At 44.3% G+C, this 15000-nt stretch overlaps 1 protein-coding gene across 1 annotated transcript in view; it reads left to right on the plus strand.

The window, feature by feature from the left end:
* mdga2a (MAM domain containing glycosylphosphatidylinositol anchor 2a) overlaps positions 1 to 15000 on the plus strand; it is a 382296-nt gene that overhangs the window by 351819 nt on the left and 15477 nt on the right. Inside the window, exons 12-13 of the mRNA XM_063183630.1 lie at positions 787 to 807; positions 2447 to 2602. Of these exons, the coding sequence (XP_063039700.1) occupies positions 787 to 807; positions 2447 to 2602 (177 nt within the window). The remainder of the gene's footprint in view (positions 1 to 786; positions 808 to 2446; positions 2603 to 15000) is intronic.

Genomic DNA, 15000 nt, shown 5'->3' on the forward strand with positions numbered 1-15000 from the left:
TACTCACCATTTTGAAATCCCTCTCTTAAACCAACATACAGTATACCATCCAGTCTATCTATCTCATTCTCTTTGTGTTGCTCTCTCTCTCTCTGTCTGCCCCTCTCTCTCTCTCTCTCTCTCTCTCTCTCTCTCTCTCTCTCTCTCTCTTTTTTTTTCTTTCTGTCCATCCTGCACTCTCACAGATACTCTTTGCAGATACTGGACTTTTTTTCTCTCCTTCTCGTATTATCCTTCTTTTCTATTTCCGCCTCTTTAGCTCTGTTGCTCTCTGGCTCTTTCACTCTCTCACTCCCTCTGTGTCTTTCTGCCTCTTTACCTCTCTCTCTCTCTCTCTCTCTCTCTCTCTCTCTCTCTCTCTCTCTCTCTCTCTCTCTCTCTCTTTCTCGGTCTATGTCTCTCCCTTTTTCTTGTTCTATCTCTCTCTGCCTCTTTAGCTCTCTCTGCCTCTTTCTCTCTCTCTCCCTCTCTCTCTCTCTCTCTCTCTCACACTCTTATTCTACTGTATGTCTCTCCGCCTCTTTAGCTTCGGCTCCCTAATGGTTTTGGATACCCTCCACTCTCTCATTCACATTCAGATTAGACTTGAGGGGCAAACAGAGACTCTGTGATATTTCCCCTCTGGCCTCTCGCTGATATTATAGTAATGGGCCGTTGACAATAGCCCTCCCACATCCTCTCGCTACTGTAGTGTTAATAATATCTCTTGCCTTTCTCCTTTTCTCCTTCTCTCCTTTCTCTCCTTCTCTGTGTTTCCCTGTCTGTCCCTTTTGTTTTTTTTCGCAGCCCCCGCCAACCCCCACTGGAGTAAGTATGATCTTTTTTTTGTCCTCCTCCACCTCCTCCTGTTTTTTGTTCTTTTGTAAAAATGCTTAAAAAACATTTAGTTTGACATTTGTTGTTTGCTCATTTACACGACGGAGCCCCGTGTTAACATGCGGGTAAATGCGGAACCCTTTGTGCTACTTACATTTATTAGACACATTTGCGCTACTTGCATTGCCGTGTAGTGCAGGTGTATGACAGACTGCCTTGTTTAACATGGCAATGTTGATGAATAATTACAAGTGTGGCTGTTGACTTTCGTTTCGTTAATTGATTGGTTGGGTTATTTATGCAGTGGGGGGGTGGGTGGCGTGCATTAGCATTGCAAATGGCTCCCTCCCTCCCCCTCCATCAAGTGAAACTGGCGATGCTGGCCCTGGGTCTTGTCACAGGTTGCAGGGCTGGACTGGAATCCGGATGTCATGCATATGGACCCAGTCCAATTGCAGATAGCACGGCTGCTTCATATCCCCGTCTGATGTAGGCTTACATGTGTGGCAGGCAAATCACTCACTAACAATCTACCCACCTACCAATCTGCTGCGGTTCAGCCTAATCTGCACCTGCCCGTATGCACATCCAGTATGAACATGCAAGCACACACGCACAAACACACAAACACACACACACACACACACACACACACACACACACACACACACACACACACACACACACACACACACACACACACACACACATGGGTACACACATGCACACACACACACACGCACGCACGCACACACACACACACACACACACACGTACACACATGCACACACTAACACACGCACGCACGCACACACACCAACACACGTACACGCACGCGCACACACACACACACACACACACACACACACACACACACAAACACACACACACACAGCACACAGCACACAGCACACACACACAGAGCACACAGTCTCCAGTTTAATTACTATGTAAAAATCACATCTGTCTCCGTGCCATCCATAGGAATCAGCTCCATGCCTGCTCAGGGAGGGAAGAGGAGAGCAGGAGTGGAGGCCTGTGCATCTGTTTAAGTAGCAGCACACCAGTAGAGTAGAGTAGAGCATAGAAGAGCCAGGGGAAATGAGTTTCCTGCTAAATAGAAGAGGCCTTGGGTATCTTAGATAGCCCCTTACCTCTGCTTACTCCACCCCTCCCTACTCCCCTCTTTACTGTGCTTAGTATATGTTCCGTCTCCTTTTTAATCTGTCCATCCTTTCTCTCCACTCCTCCCTTTTACTTTCTTCTTTTATTTCCCTCCTCTGCTCCTCCGCTCTCTGATTTTTTTTCTTCATCCTCTCCTTACTAACTTCTTCTCTTTTACTCCCTATGTCCTACCTCCCATCTCTCCTCCTCCCTTCTCTCCTCTGAGTTACTCCCTCTCCTCCCTTCTCTCATTACTTCCTCCCTCCTGTCTTCCCCCTTCCTCTCTCACACTTCTCTTTCCTCTTGCTCATCCCCTCCTCTTCCCTTTCTTTATTCTCTGCACTCTCCTCTCTTCTCTGACTTACTTCATCTTTTCCCCTTCTTTCTCCTTTAACTTACATCCTCTCCTCTCTCCATCCTCTCTTCATTGCTCACCATCTCTCCTCTCTCCTCCTCTCCTCCCCAGATAAGTTCCAGTGCAGCTTCGAGGAGGAGGCCATCTGCATGTTCACCCAGGACAAGACGGAGGAGTTTGATTGGACGAGGCACAGCGCGGCTACGCGGGACACCAAGTACACCCCCAACACCGGGCCCAGCAGTGACCGCACGGGCCTCAAGCAAGGTCAGCTCTGCCTGCCTGACTGGCACCCACCTGCACAGTAACACATGCAGTGTTAATTCAACACTTAGGGGGTTCTCTGGGACCAAATGCACTCTAGGAAATGTTGAATCGACTCTCTAATCTGACTGGCACCCAACTGTATCATGCGCTGTTAAACGGATGGTTAAAGCGATGATACACTTGCCAATCTTTTGAGCAACACTTTTAGGCAATGGTACTACAAGATTTGGTTCTATAAGAATTAGACAGGTTATCGGTACAATACTTTTATCAAGAGAACGTGAAGACACATTTTTAGACAAATTTTCTTTATCTTTTTTTTCTCTGGAAAATTAGGTGCCAATTATGTCGTTGCCCAGCAACATTGTCCAAAAAGTTGCCCTGTGTATCATCATCACCTTAGTTAAATCCAATCACTGCTCTCTGCACTCTCCACAAACTATATGACATATTGACACGTCAGCGATTCCCCCTGTATTCATTTTGGCTTGTGTCCAGTGCACCTGCGGGGTTTTTTTGTGCATATTATTTGTCATATGTTTGTAATGTCCCGAATTCGTGAAGGTATGGTTGTCAGACGGAAATGTGGAAAAGAATGTGGAAATGGGTCCCTGACGTGGCCAACCGGTAGGGCACTCATCTGCCATGCGGCTGACCCGGGTTCGATTCCCAGCCCAAGTCCTTTGCCGACCCCTCCTCGTCTCTCTCCCAATTCGCTTCCTGTCCACCTCTCACACGGTTCTATCAAATAAAGTTGAAAAAGACCAAAAAAAAAGTCTTTAAAAAAAAGGCTGTGGAAATGGTGGAGGAAATGTAATAGTCCAGCAACAACCACATTGGCCCGAAGCCAGGTGAGTGTAACTGCCCCTCTCAGGAGCCAATCCTCTCTGGCCTGGTCCAGTCTCTGACCTGCTACTTAACAGCAGTTTCTCTCCCAACAGCAGTTGTTGCAAACACACTGCAAGTGTCCATTTAAACCAAAAAACTCTTGGTTTGGTTTGTTTCTGCTGGCTTGACAGCACCGGGCCAACTTGAATGTAGTGTACTCTACATCACGCTTAGACTGAGACATCCCAAAAGAGCTGTTTTTTCTCCGTCCAGCCTGAATGCAGAGCAAACAAACTGTTTGAAATGCGTTATGGGTGCCTCCTCGGATAAATATTGATTAGGACATATCAATCGGCCCCAATTGTCTGTCTGTATGCTGCAGAGTAGTAGGTGTAATTTCACACCAAATAATCAAACTGTTATGGTGTGAAAGTACTCGAAGCAGCCAGCAGAGGCTGGTCCTGTAGGGCCATTACTTTGGGTATCTGCATGAGACGCTTAAGTGCACAGGGGTGTGTGGAGTTTTCATAAGGCAGGTGCCTGGAGCGTAAAGCTTTAAAAAAAAAACATCAAGCTGTGTTGTTCATATCCTTTTAAGTGTTTCACACAAACACCAAATTGATTTAAATGGTTAGGCTTGTAATTGGAAGGCATTTTGAGGACGTTCAGGTGTGTGTGTGCGTGTGCGTGTGCGTGTGCGTGTGTATGTGCCTGTGTGTGTGTGTGTGTGCGTGTGCGTGTGCGTGTGCGTGTGTGTGTGTGTGCGTGTGCGTGTGCGCACGTGTTTGTAATTGTCTGTGTGTGTGCATTTGTCCATGTGCACGTGCGTGCGTGCTTGCACGTGTGTGTGCTTGCGTGCAGGTGTGTATTTATTCGCCTTTATCACCTTCCAGTAACGCTTCCCTGGAATGATCCACTCAGTTGCGCTCCAGTTGCCGTGCTGTGAAGGCACACTCCCAATAAGGCCCCCTCCTGGAAGTATCTGATCATGGAGGCCGCGTGTGTTTGATTGGGGTTAAGAGCAGTGACGTGGCTTCGTTTAATACCTGCCGGAGTTCTCAGAGAGCCAGCAGGGTGTCCCCTCCGTTCCCTCTGTCCCCCTGCTGCACAGCCCACCTCTGCCAACACTATGACTGACCTCTAACATTTGCTTTCATTTTGTATTATCACCATTATTATTGTTTTTGTGTATGTGCAGAGGGATACAAGTATTAATAATAACAAGGTACTATTTTTCCGTCAGTGCGCCACTGTATGGCTTGGCATCAATGCTGGAACAATTGCACACAGGGCCCCAGGGCAAAATACAGCTAGGGCACCCAACATAGCCTGCCAATCATGATAACAGAGCAACCCATCCCCCACCGCCCTGATCATGGAGGCCGCGTGTGTTTGATTGGGGTTAAGAGCAGTGACGTGGCTTCGTTTAATACCTGCCGCAGTTCTCAGAGAGCCAGCAGGGTGTCCTCCCATTCCCTCTGTTCCCCTGCTGCACAGCCCACCTCGACCAACACTATGACTGACCTCTAACATTTGCTTTCATTTTTATTATCACCATTATTATGGCTTTTGTGTATGTGCAGAGGGATACAAGTATTAATAACAAGGTACTATGTATTTGTCAGAGCGCCATGGCATGGCTTGAACAATTGCACACAGTGCTGGAACAATTGCACACAGGGCCCATGGAAAAATACAGATAGGGCACACCAAACAGCCTGCCAATCACCATAACAGAACACCCCCACCCCCCCTGATCATGCAGGCCGCGTGTGTTTGATTGGGGTTAAGAGCAGTGACTTCATTTAATACCTGCCGGAGTTCTCCGAAAGCCAGCAGGGTGTCTCTCCGTTCCCTCCCCTCCCCCGCACCCCTGCTGTACAGCCCATCTCTTACCATCTGTCCAGGCTATGACTGACCTGTGACACTTGCTTTCATTTTTGTTATTGCCATGTTTTGTTGTGTTTGTGTATGCATGCAGGGATACACAGTATTAGAAGAAGCATTTTCTTTTTCAACAGTGCAGCTGCGGGCTGAATGCCAATGTGTCATTGTGCACCATGTTACTGAATGGCTTGGCATCAATGGTAATAGAATTGCACTCAGGGCCCTAAGGGCAAAATACAGATACGGTTGCCCATATAACCTGCCAAGGTCATTATAGGGCCCTCACCACCAATGCGGGAGGGCCCAGGGGAAAATGCCCTACTTTCCCCCTCTATATAGCTCAACCCCTTTATGGCATGGCATGCATTGAGCTCTCACTGTGGCATTTATGCAAATCCGCTTGGTGCCAGGTGCCAGGGCACAAATTAAGTGCATTTCATTTTCCAATTACAGTGTAAAGTAATTACAGCAGAACTATCCATCGCCGTGTTGCGGGTTACACTGCCTTTTAATACGTGTACAAATTGGAAACAGAGCTCTGAAAGAGGATGACATTAGTTGATTTGACACCAGTTAATGGATTAATTGATCAATTACTTAATCGTTCTTTTATTTTAGCATTTGTGCCAACGTGTGTGTGTGCGTGTGCTTGTGTGCGTGCGTGCATGCGTGCATGCTTTGTGATTCTAACTACTGTTAACTATTGCCTATTGGTGCTGCTAATTCAATTTCTCTGAGGTGGAAAAGCTTGATTGAATGAAAGCTGTTTTCAGGCCAGCTGGAACTGTATCAGTGCCAGTACACTGGCAACTAAAGTGCTTACCGTTGAACAAATCATCATAGTTGTCATCACTGTTCACTTAGAAAAAGCATGTTGTAATTAGTTCGCATGGGAACCAACTTTCCGGTTCCAGGTTTTTGTCGCGAGCATGCTAGTGTGTTCAAGATTCGGTGTTGGAACTGACGCCGGGCCGGCGCCACGGGGGGGCATTGGAGGGCATTGCCCCCCCAGCCAAGCTGCTGTGCCCCCCTGGGCCTATTCACCAAAACATTCTGATATGGTCATTAATATGCAACAAATTAGTTATTTTTTTCTGAATACAGTAAATATAAAGTACTGTATATGATAAAATGCCATCAGTGCTTAACCACCATAGCCCTAATAAACAAACTACACTATTTATACACTACACCATTTAGACATTTAGACATTTAGACATTTTCAGTAGACCTAAATGAGAAACAATAAGTGAACAGTGATCCCTTGAAATAATGGAATCGTCTCGTATTGTGAAACAAAAGTACTGTTCCGTATAGAGCTGAAATTGAGCCCACAATTTGGTTAAAATGCAGGAAATTGCATCTAAGAAATACAACATTTTCTGGGGGAGGACCCCCACACCCCTGCCAAGGTGCCCCACCCATACTCCATCAAATGCCCGTCCAACAACTTGGTTCTGCAGCCGGGTCTGAACTGACCCCAGCAAAGTTCTCGTGCCGCTTGAAAACAGTAATAGAGGCATCTTTTCCAAATAATAAAAAAAATGGCGACGGTGATAATGACCTTGGAAGTGCTGTTGCTGAGGAAGAAGGCAGGCAGACACATGGGAGTACTGTAGGCCGAGGAGGGAAAAATGCACCGATGGCCACATTCAAACTGTGGACGCGTCCAAATGCCCAGCAAGGCTCCTACTCAGCAGCCGTCTGCACGAGGTTAAGGCAACTCATCAGTGCACTGAAGTCCCATGAGAGGGATGTGGTCCGTTTCTCTCGCTCCATCTCTCTCATTCCGTCCCTCCCACTGTGGCAATATCTCTCTCTCTCTCTCTCTCTCTCTCTCTCTCTCTCTCTCTCTCTCTCTCTCTCTCTCTCTCTATATATATATATATATATATATATATATCTCTCTCTCTCTCTCTCGCTCTCCTTCATGCTCTCTCTTCTCTTCTCTTCTCCCCCTCACTTTGGCAAACTCCCCCGTCTCTCTCTGTCTCTTTCTCTCTCCTTCTCTCTCTGCCCTCCTCCTCTCTCTTCTAGCACCCCCTCACTTTCCGGCGAACTCTCTTTTCACTCTGAAGAAACTCTGTGATGCTGTGTATCCTCTTCCTCCATTTCACTAACCCCTCCCCTTTCTTCCCGATCCCTTCTCTCGATAGTTATCTAGCTCTCTCTTCAACATCCTCTGGTTAAACTCTGATACTGTACATATTCTTCCACCACTCTTACGAACCCCCTCCCCTCTCTCCCTCTCTCTGGCAAACTAGCAGTTCTCTCTTCCTCTTCTCTCTTCACACGCTGATGAAACGCTCAGATACATACTACTACATACATAGTACATACACTTGCTTCCTTTCACTACCCCCTCCCTTCTTTCTTTCCCTCTCCCTGCTAAAACATATCCTATAGCAATACATAGAGTGCACACAAATACTACGTGTTTGCAGTAAATCATAAATGTCAAAAATCTCTACAATCTGTGGATTGAGCAAGATAGTCAGTCAGAAAAAAAAATTGTGTGTGTGTGTTTTTTTTTTTTAAAGCAATGCCCCTTTCAAGACTTGTTATAGAAAAAGTGAGTGGAAGACAGAGTAAAATTCTCACTGACTCACTGCAACCTTGACTGCCTTCCTTGCAGGTTGCGAATACTACAGGGGTACTAGCAGGGTCCACATCAAGGGTCACATCCTTTTTTCTGCCAGAAATCAGGCTCAACCTGACAATTCACAAGTCAAGGTGAAAATCAAAGTGAAAAGCAACATCAACAACAACTTAGAGTATTCAGGCAAAATTAAAAATAAGTACAGCCAAAAAGATATGAGCTTAATAAAAAAACATCTCTGGAGACTTGAGATTTGTGCAACTTTAGAAAAAGCAATTATTACCTTGACATGCCGTTTTAAACCGTGTTTTAAATGAGTAGGGCTGCAAAACAACATTCATATTCAGTTCATTGCCAGTTGTACTCGTTTGCATGTGTGTTGCCTTTTGGAACTAGGCCTACTTTAAAGTTATGAGCTAGTCCTCAGAAGATTCTCTCAGAATATTTCATATCAGACTTTCATGTATCGCCTGCAGTACTTCATGCATGGAGCTATTATTTTTTTGGAGGAGGGTGTTTCTTTCTAGAGGCACATGTTGACTCTCCCAAATCCACTCTCTCCCCATCCTTTCCACACATAATGGAGGGTGATGAAAACTATATTGAGTGAAGGGGGTCGGGAATATGAATGCATTTCCACCAGGAGCGATGTTATCAGTTCCCGTGCACTCAGGCATGAATCACCACGGCGACGCCTGACAATAGATGGGTTTCCACGGCGGCGGATGCGCTACAGTAATCCATAAAGATGTTTGGCAGTGGGCTGTTGGACAAACGCGAGCAACTTCTTTCTTTCGCTCAAGTGCTTATCAAATGCTGATGCATATAGGAGGTGGAGTGTTCCCATCACAGCCAACAAACATGCATCCGCTAATGGAGGATTGGCGTTGAACACGTCTCCTCAATTTAGAGCAATTTGAGATTGATCTTTTTGCTGGATTTCAAATCTCGGGTTTTAACAAGTGGGGAATGTTTGTATTGACATCCGAAAGGAGCCCTAACAAATCACCAGCATACACTTTCCTCCTTCCTTCCTCCCTTCCTTCCTTTCTCAATCATGACTCAGTCAGACACAGCGTAGCATCCTCTGCGACGGAGAGCACATTGTTTAAATAAAAAATCAATTAAGTGACATTTGCCGCCGAGCAAAGTGACCCGCTATTGTGAGTGAGCGAGCAGCGTCCTCCTTCCTTAAGGCCCATTGCTTTGTATTAGTGGGCTGGTTAAAAGACAGCGCGGTGCCATTCGCCCTCATCACAGTGACGGATTAGTGGCAATGTGCTGCTCATGATGTGGCTAGAGCCCCTCTAGATTAGAAAATAAGCTCCGCGGTGCGGCCTCTAAAATGGAACTAGATTGATCCCCATTTGTCATTGTGATCGCACAGCAGCACACGGACACAAACATATTCAGCCTCTGCATTTAACCCAGCTCTGGCCTAATGGTTAGGAAGTAGGTCTGTAGACATAGAGGGTTGAGGGTTTGGATCTCAGCCTTACCTCTACCTAAACCTCTGTCCATGGCTGAAGGGTCCTTGAGCAAGGCACCTAACCCCACACTTCACCAGGGGCTCTAACCAATACCTTTTATCTACAAGTCACAACCTTTTATCTGCAAGTCACCACATTAAGCATGTATGTTTTTTTTTCTTATTCAACCAATCGCTCCTACACATGACATAATTACGGAATCACACATACTGTATGACTGGATAGATGATGCCATGGCTTCACCTGTGTTTGCTGATTGGCCAAATCATGAACATATACTCACTCATTCTCTGAACAGTATGCTATAGCTCTACTTGAATGCTATAGCTCTGCGACCTGCATGCTAGCTCTGCTACCTCATCTAGTTGCTAGAGTTTGGAAGTTAGAGTGCGCACATCCACAAAAAACCTGAGGAAGATCCCACAGATGGATCGAAACGTTGCTATTTCTTAAACGGAGTGTACAGTATATACACTGTATATCGTGTATATGCAGGCCACTGTCTCACGTTGGTTGCTAGAGTTGAAATGAAATTGAGCCGAGGCAGTGGGTGGCAATAGCCTGGACAGCCCAACAGGGGGCCTCAGGGGAAACGTGAACCACACTTTGTCAAAAGGGGAGGATGGAAGAGAGCATTGGTCATCCAATCTCCCACCAACCTTTAACCAATGACCCTCTGGCCATGACAAAAACGAATGCCTCCCATATGCGATACAATATATAAAGCACAATCATTCAGAATGCTATTTGCCGCCAACATTGAAATATGAGAATTTGTCAGATTTAATCTAAGGCTTTTCCTGCTGGTATCATTCATTTAAGACTTTTGAACCAGGTGATGAATTTAAGAATAGGACTCAGGCAGGCAGCAACCCAGCCTTTAACACCTTTTCCTTGAATAAAAAATCTTGTAGTTGTTTAAATATGAAGCCATTTTTTGACCATGAAAAGTATTTTGCAAGAGGACAACCCTGAACTTCAGCTATTCTCCCTGCCAACGTCTATGCCAGCATCGAAACATGCAATAAGAATCACCATCTTCAGACTTGGTTAGCCAGACTATGAAAGGAACCTGAAAGGCAGCTTAAAGATGGTTTTGAAGTTCTCTCTACCTCTCTTCCCCACTCCTTCTCCCACCATGTGCTGAATATTTGTTATTATTCACATGGCGTTAAAGTTGTCATTATGTGAACCAGTTGAAAATCAGCATTGACAATTGGTACGATTTGTATAGCACATTATCATACATACTGTAACTGTCATTCAATGTGCTTGAAAGGAAAGAAAGAGAAGAGTGAAGAAAAGATGATGAAAGTAGAAAGTATGCAAAGCATTACGGAGAGGACTAACCTTGACCAAAGCCAGATGAAAGTAAAGCTCTTTTTAATTCCATTTAAAAAATATTGTACTGTTGGGGCAGTTCTTATATGAACTGGAAGCTGGTTACAGAGTTTGCCAGAATAATGGCTAAATGTCATTTCACCTTGTCTGGATTTTACCCTAGGCACACCCAGTAGAAGAGACTGGAGCCCTAAGACATCTTTTAGTATGATATTGATCTAGCAATTTTAAACTCGATTCTAAACCTCACTGGCAGCCAGTGTAATGGCCTACAGTGTAAGTACTAGAGTGATGTGATCTCTTTTCTTTGTTTTGGTCAGAATTCAAGCAGCAGCATTTTGGATATACCATAGCATTATTTGGATATATAGTAGCATAGCATTATGTTATAAACAAATGGTTAAATATCAATTTTCTCTTTCCCACCCTCTCTCTCTCTCGCGCACCCCTCTCAGTCTTGTTCACTCTTTTCCAGACAAACACACTAACTGCTGCTCTTTATTTCTTTCGTGTATACAGTAATTTCTCTTGCTTTCTCTCTCTCTCTCTCTCTCTCTCTCTCTCTCTCTCTCTCTCTCTCTCTCTCTCTCTCTCTCTCTCTCTCTCTCTCTCTCTCTCTCTCTCTCTCTTTCTCTCCTTCCCTCCCTCCATCCCTCTGTCCCTCTCTCCTGGCTGCCACTCCACTGGGCCTAGCCTCCCGCTGGATGTGATGTGCTGTAATTTCTCATGGCCGTGGCGGCCGGTGGCCCTGGCTGCCTGGCAGCCCTCTGCAGTCTCACTCAGGAGCACGTCAGCACTGATGGACAGATCTGTGGTGCAGCAGAGGAGGAGGAAGAGAGCGTCCAGTCGGAGAGCAAGAGGGGAGGGGAGGGTGGAAATGGGGGTGGGGTGGAAAGAGAGAGAAAGGTTGAAAGAGAGGGTGAAGTGAAGTGGGAAAAGAGAGAGAGCAATGGATGTATAGAAAGAGACAGAGATGAGTGGGAGCTTCCAGACAAAGAGATAGGGTTGAACAAGAGAGAGAGAGAGAGAGAGAGAGAGGAGAGGGAGATGAGAGAGAGGGAGAGAGAGAGAGAGAGAGTGAACTCCTCAGCCTTTGGCGTAAAATGTAACAACCAAGAATTCCAAGAAAGCATAAAAGGTATAGATGTAATGATATTAATTGAAACCTGGCAAAAAGATGTTATCACTCATTGTCCCCCAAACTACAAGGAAATAATATTACCACCACCAAAAACTTAGTTTCGGTACAACAAGGAAGACACTCTGGAGGTTTAATACTATGGTACAAATCAAAATTTGACAAACACATCAGCATCTTAAAAACGGGAAAATACCACATATGGTTAAAGATTAAGAAAGATATATTTGTTTCACAACAGGACCTCTTTGTCTGTGCAATGTATATACCCCCCCTCTGATTTCACCATACTACACAGAAGATACATTTATGTCTCTGGAAACAGAAACAAGCCATTTTCAGGCCCAGGCAAATGTGCTCCTCTGCGGGGACCTAAATTCACGTACAGGCACAGAGGATGATTCTATAAGTGCTGATGGCAATTCCTACATCTGGTCTGCCGTTTTTTTAAATAAAACTAACCACTCTGCTTATCCCCACATAAGAAATTGTATCCAGTTGTAAACAGACATAGGAAGGAACTCTTACAAATCTGCCGTAGCCTGGGTTCTGTATGTCGCCAACGGTAGGATTAGAGGAGACACATTTGAAAACAACACATTTTTGCTCACCTCTTGGGATAGCACAGTAGACTATGTCATAACTGACATAGACCCTATGTCAATTTAGAGCATTCACTGTCAAACCACTATCACCCCTGTCAGATCACAGCCAACTCACAATATTCATAAAATGTCAGAAAACAACATCCTAAAATCACAGCCCAGTAACTGTTTCACTTTAAAAAGTCATACAGATGGGCTGAAAACAGTAAAACGAGAATTTATAAAAGCAACAGAAACCCAACACATCCAAACTCTCCTGAAACCTTTTCTAGACACTCATATACCGGTTAAGTACAGAGGGTGTCAACCAGCTGTGGAAACAATTGGTTTAATATTTGAGAAAACAGCAGGAAAGGCCAAATTAGAAAGAGATTAAGGACCAAACCTAAAGTCGAAAAGGAAGACAGCTGGTTTGACCGCCGAATGCCAGTCATTAAGAAAAGAAATTCGCAATTAATCCAACCAGAAACATAGAGATCCAAATGACACATCAATTCGACATCTATATTGTGAGACACTGAGACTATACAAACGCACACTCAGAAACAAGAAAGCTCAGTACACACAAAACCAGCTGGCACTGATTGAGGCGTCAATGAAAACAAATACATTTTGGGACAATTGGAATCATTTAAAAAAATCAAAACACCAAGAAATGGTAATCCAAGATGGAGACATCTGGACTAATCATTTCAAAACTCTATTCAAGAATGTTCAATCTGACCAAAAACAAAACCAAAATGACATAATCCACAAACTGCATGATCTGGAAAACACAATCAAAGACTACCAAACCCACTTGACTTCCCAATCACTGAACAGGACCTACTCACTCATATCAACAAATTAAAGTCAAAGAAAGCATACGGGCCTGACTGCATTTTAAATGAAATGCTAAAATGTATGAGTGAAAAATTTAGATGGGCCTATTCTCAAACTATTCAACTTAGTCCTGATTGTGTGGTTATTCCCTGACATCTGGAACCATGGATTAGTTACACCAATCTACAAAAACGGAGACAAATTTGACCCTAAAAATTACAGAGGCATCAGCGTTAACAGCAACCTGGGGAAGTTATTCTGTTGTATTATCAATTCACGGCTCATGGACTTCCTTATGAAGCACAATATCTTGAGCAAAAGCCAGATCGGATTCTTACCAAATCATCGCAACCACTGATCATATTTACACCCTACACACATTAATCGCAAAAAATACACCCACAACAGAAACAAATTATTCTCTTGTTTCGTAGACTTCAAAACCGCTTTTGATACCATTTGGCACAACGGATTATTCTACACATTAATGAAAAATGGTGTAGGGGGAAAAGCAATGATATTATAAAATCCATGTACTCAGGAGCTAAGTGTGCCATCAAAATCGGATCTAAAAGAACAGATTATATCCCCCAAGAGTGCGGCGTGAGGCAAGGTTGCCCCTTTAAGCCCAACTTTGTTTAATTTATATATAAACGAGCTGGCGACCATCCTAGAAATTGGTCACAACCACCACAGGACCCACTCTGAACAACATTGAGGCCAAATTCCTGCTGTTTGCAGATGATCTAGTCCTTCTCTCACCAACAGCAAATGGACTCCAAATGCAGCTTGGGCTCCTCCAAAATTTCTGCCAGACCTGGCCCTGGCAGTGAACAACAACAAAACCAAAATAATGATATTTCAGAAAGGTTCCAAATACCACGGAAGACAAAATACATTTACTTTAGGACCACAACAATTGAACATGTCACAGACTACACATACTTAGGCCTGAGAATCAATTACAATGGGAAGTTTCAATAAGGCAGTGAATGAACTGAAAGACAAGGCACGCAGGGCTCTATATGCCATAAAAAGACAAGTACCCTTTGAAATTCCAATCCAAATTGGCTCAAAATATTCTCATCAGTGATACAAACCAATAGCCTTATATGGCAGTGAAGTGTGGGGTCCACTTCACAAATCAGGAATTTGATAATGGGGAAAAGCACCCAATTGAGACCCTGCATGTGGAATTCTGCAAAACCATCCTAAAAGTCCACCGACACACAACAAATAATGCATGCAGGGCAGAACTCTAGGCCGATAACCCTCTTATTATCAACATTCAGAAAAGATCAATTAAATTCGGGAAGCACCTCAATTAAGTGACCCACACTCTTTTATGTCACAAAGCCTTGCAAAACCAAGAGACTGAGCAAAATCACTACCCCACATACCAACCAGGTCCACTGCTATCCCTTCCCACTACACCTCCACACTCTACAGGCCTGCAAGACCAGATCCAAATTTACACAACATACTCCACTAAACCAAATTTTTCTTATATTTTAAAATAAACTATTATCAATATTGGCAATTGAAAACTAAAAACACAAAAGCAAGATGCAATGTTATCTGTCCCTAAACAGAGAGTATGCACTTGCAAACTATCTAACTCAAATCAAAGACCCTATCTTGAGAAAACAGTTGACGAAATACAGACTCAGTGAAGCACCGCCTGGCCA

The sequence above is a fragment of the Engraulis encrasicolus genome, chromosome 19 (assembly GCF_034702125.1).
Source record: "Engraulis encrasicolus isolate BLACKSEA-1 chromosome 19, IST_EnEncr_1.0, whole genome shotgun sequence".
Classification (NCBI taxonomy): Eukaryota; Metazoa; Chordata; class Actinopteri; order Clupeiformes; family Engraulidae; genus Engraulis; species Engraulis encrasicolus.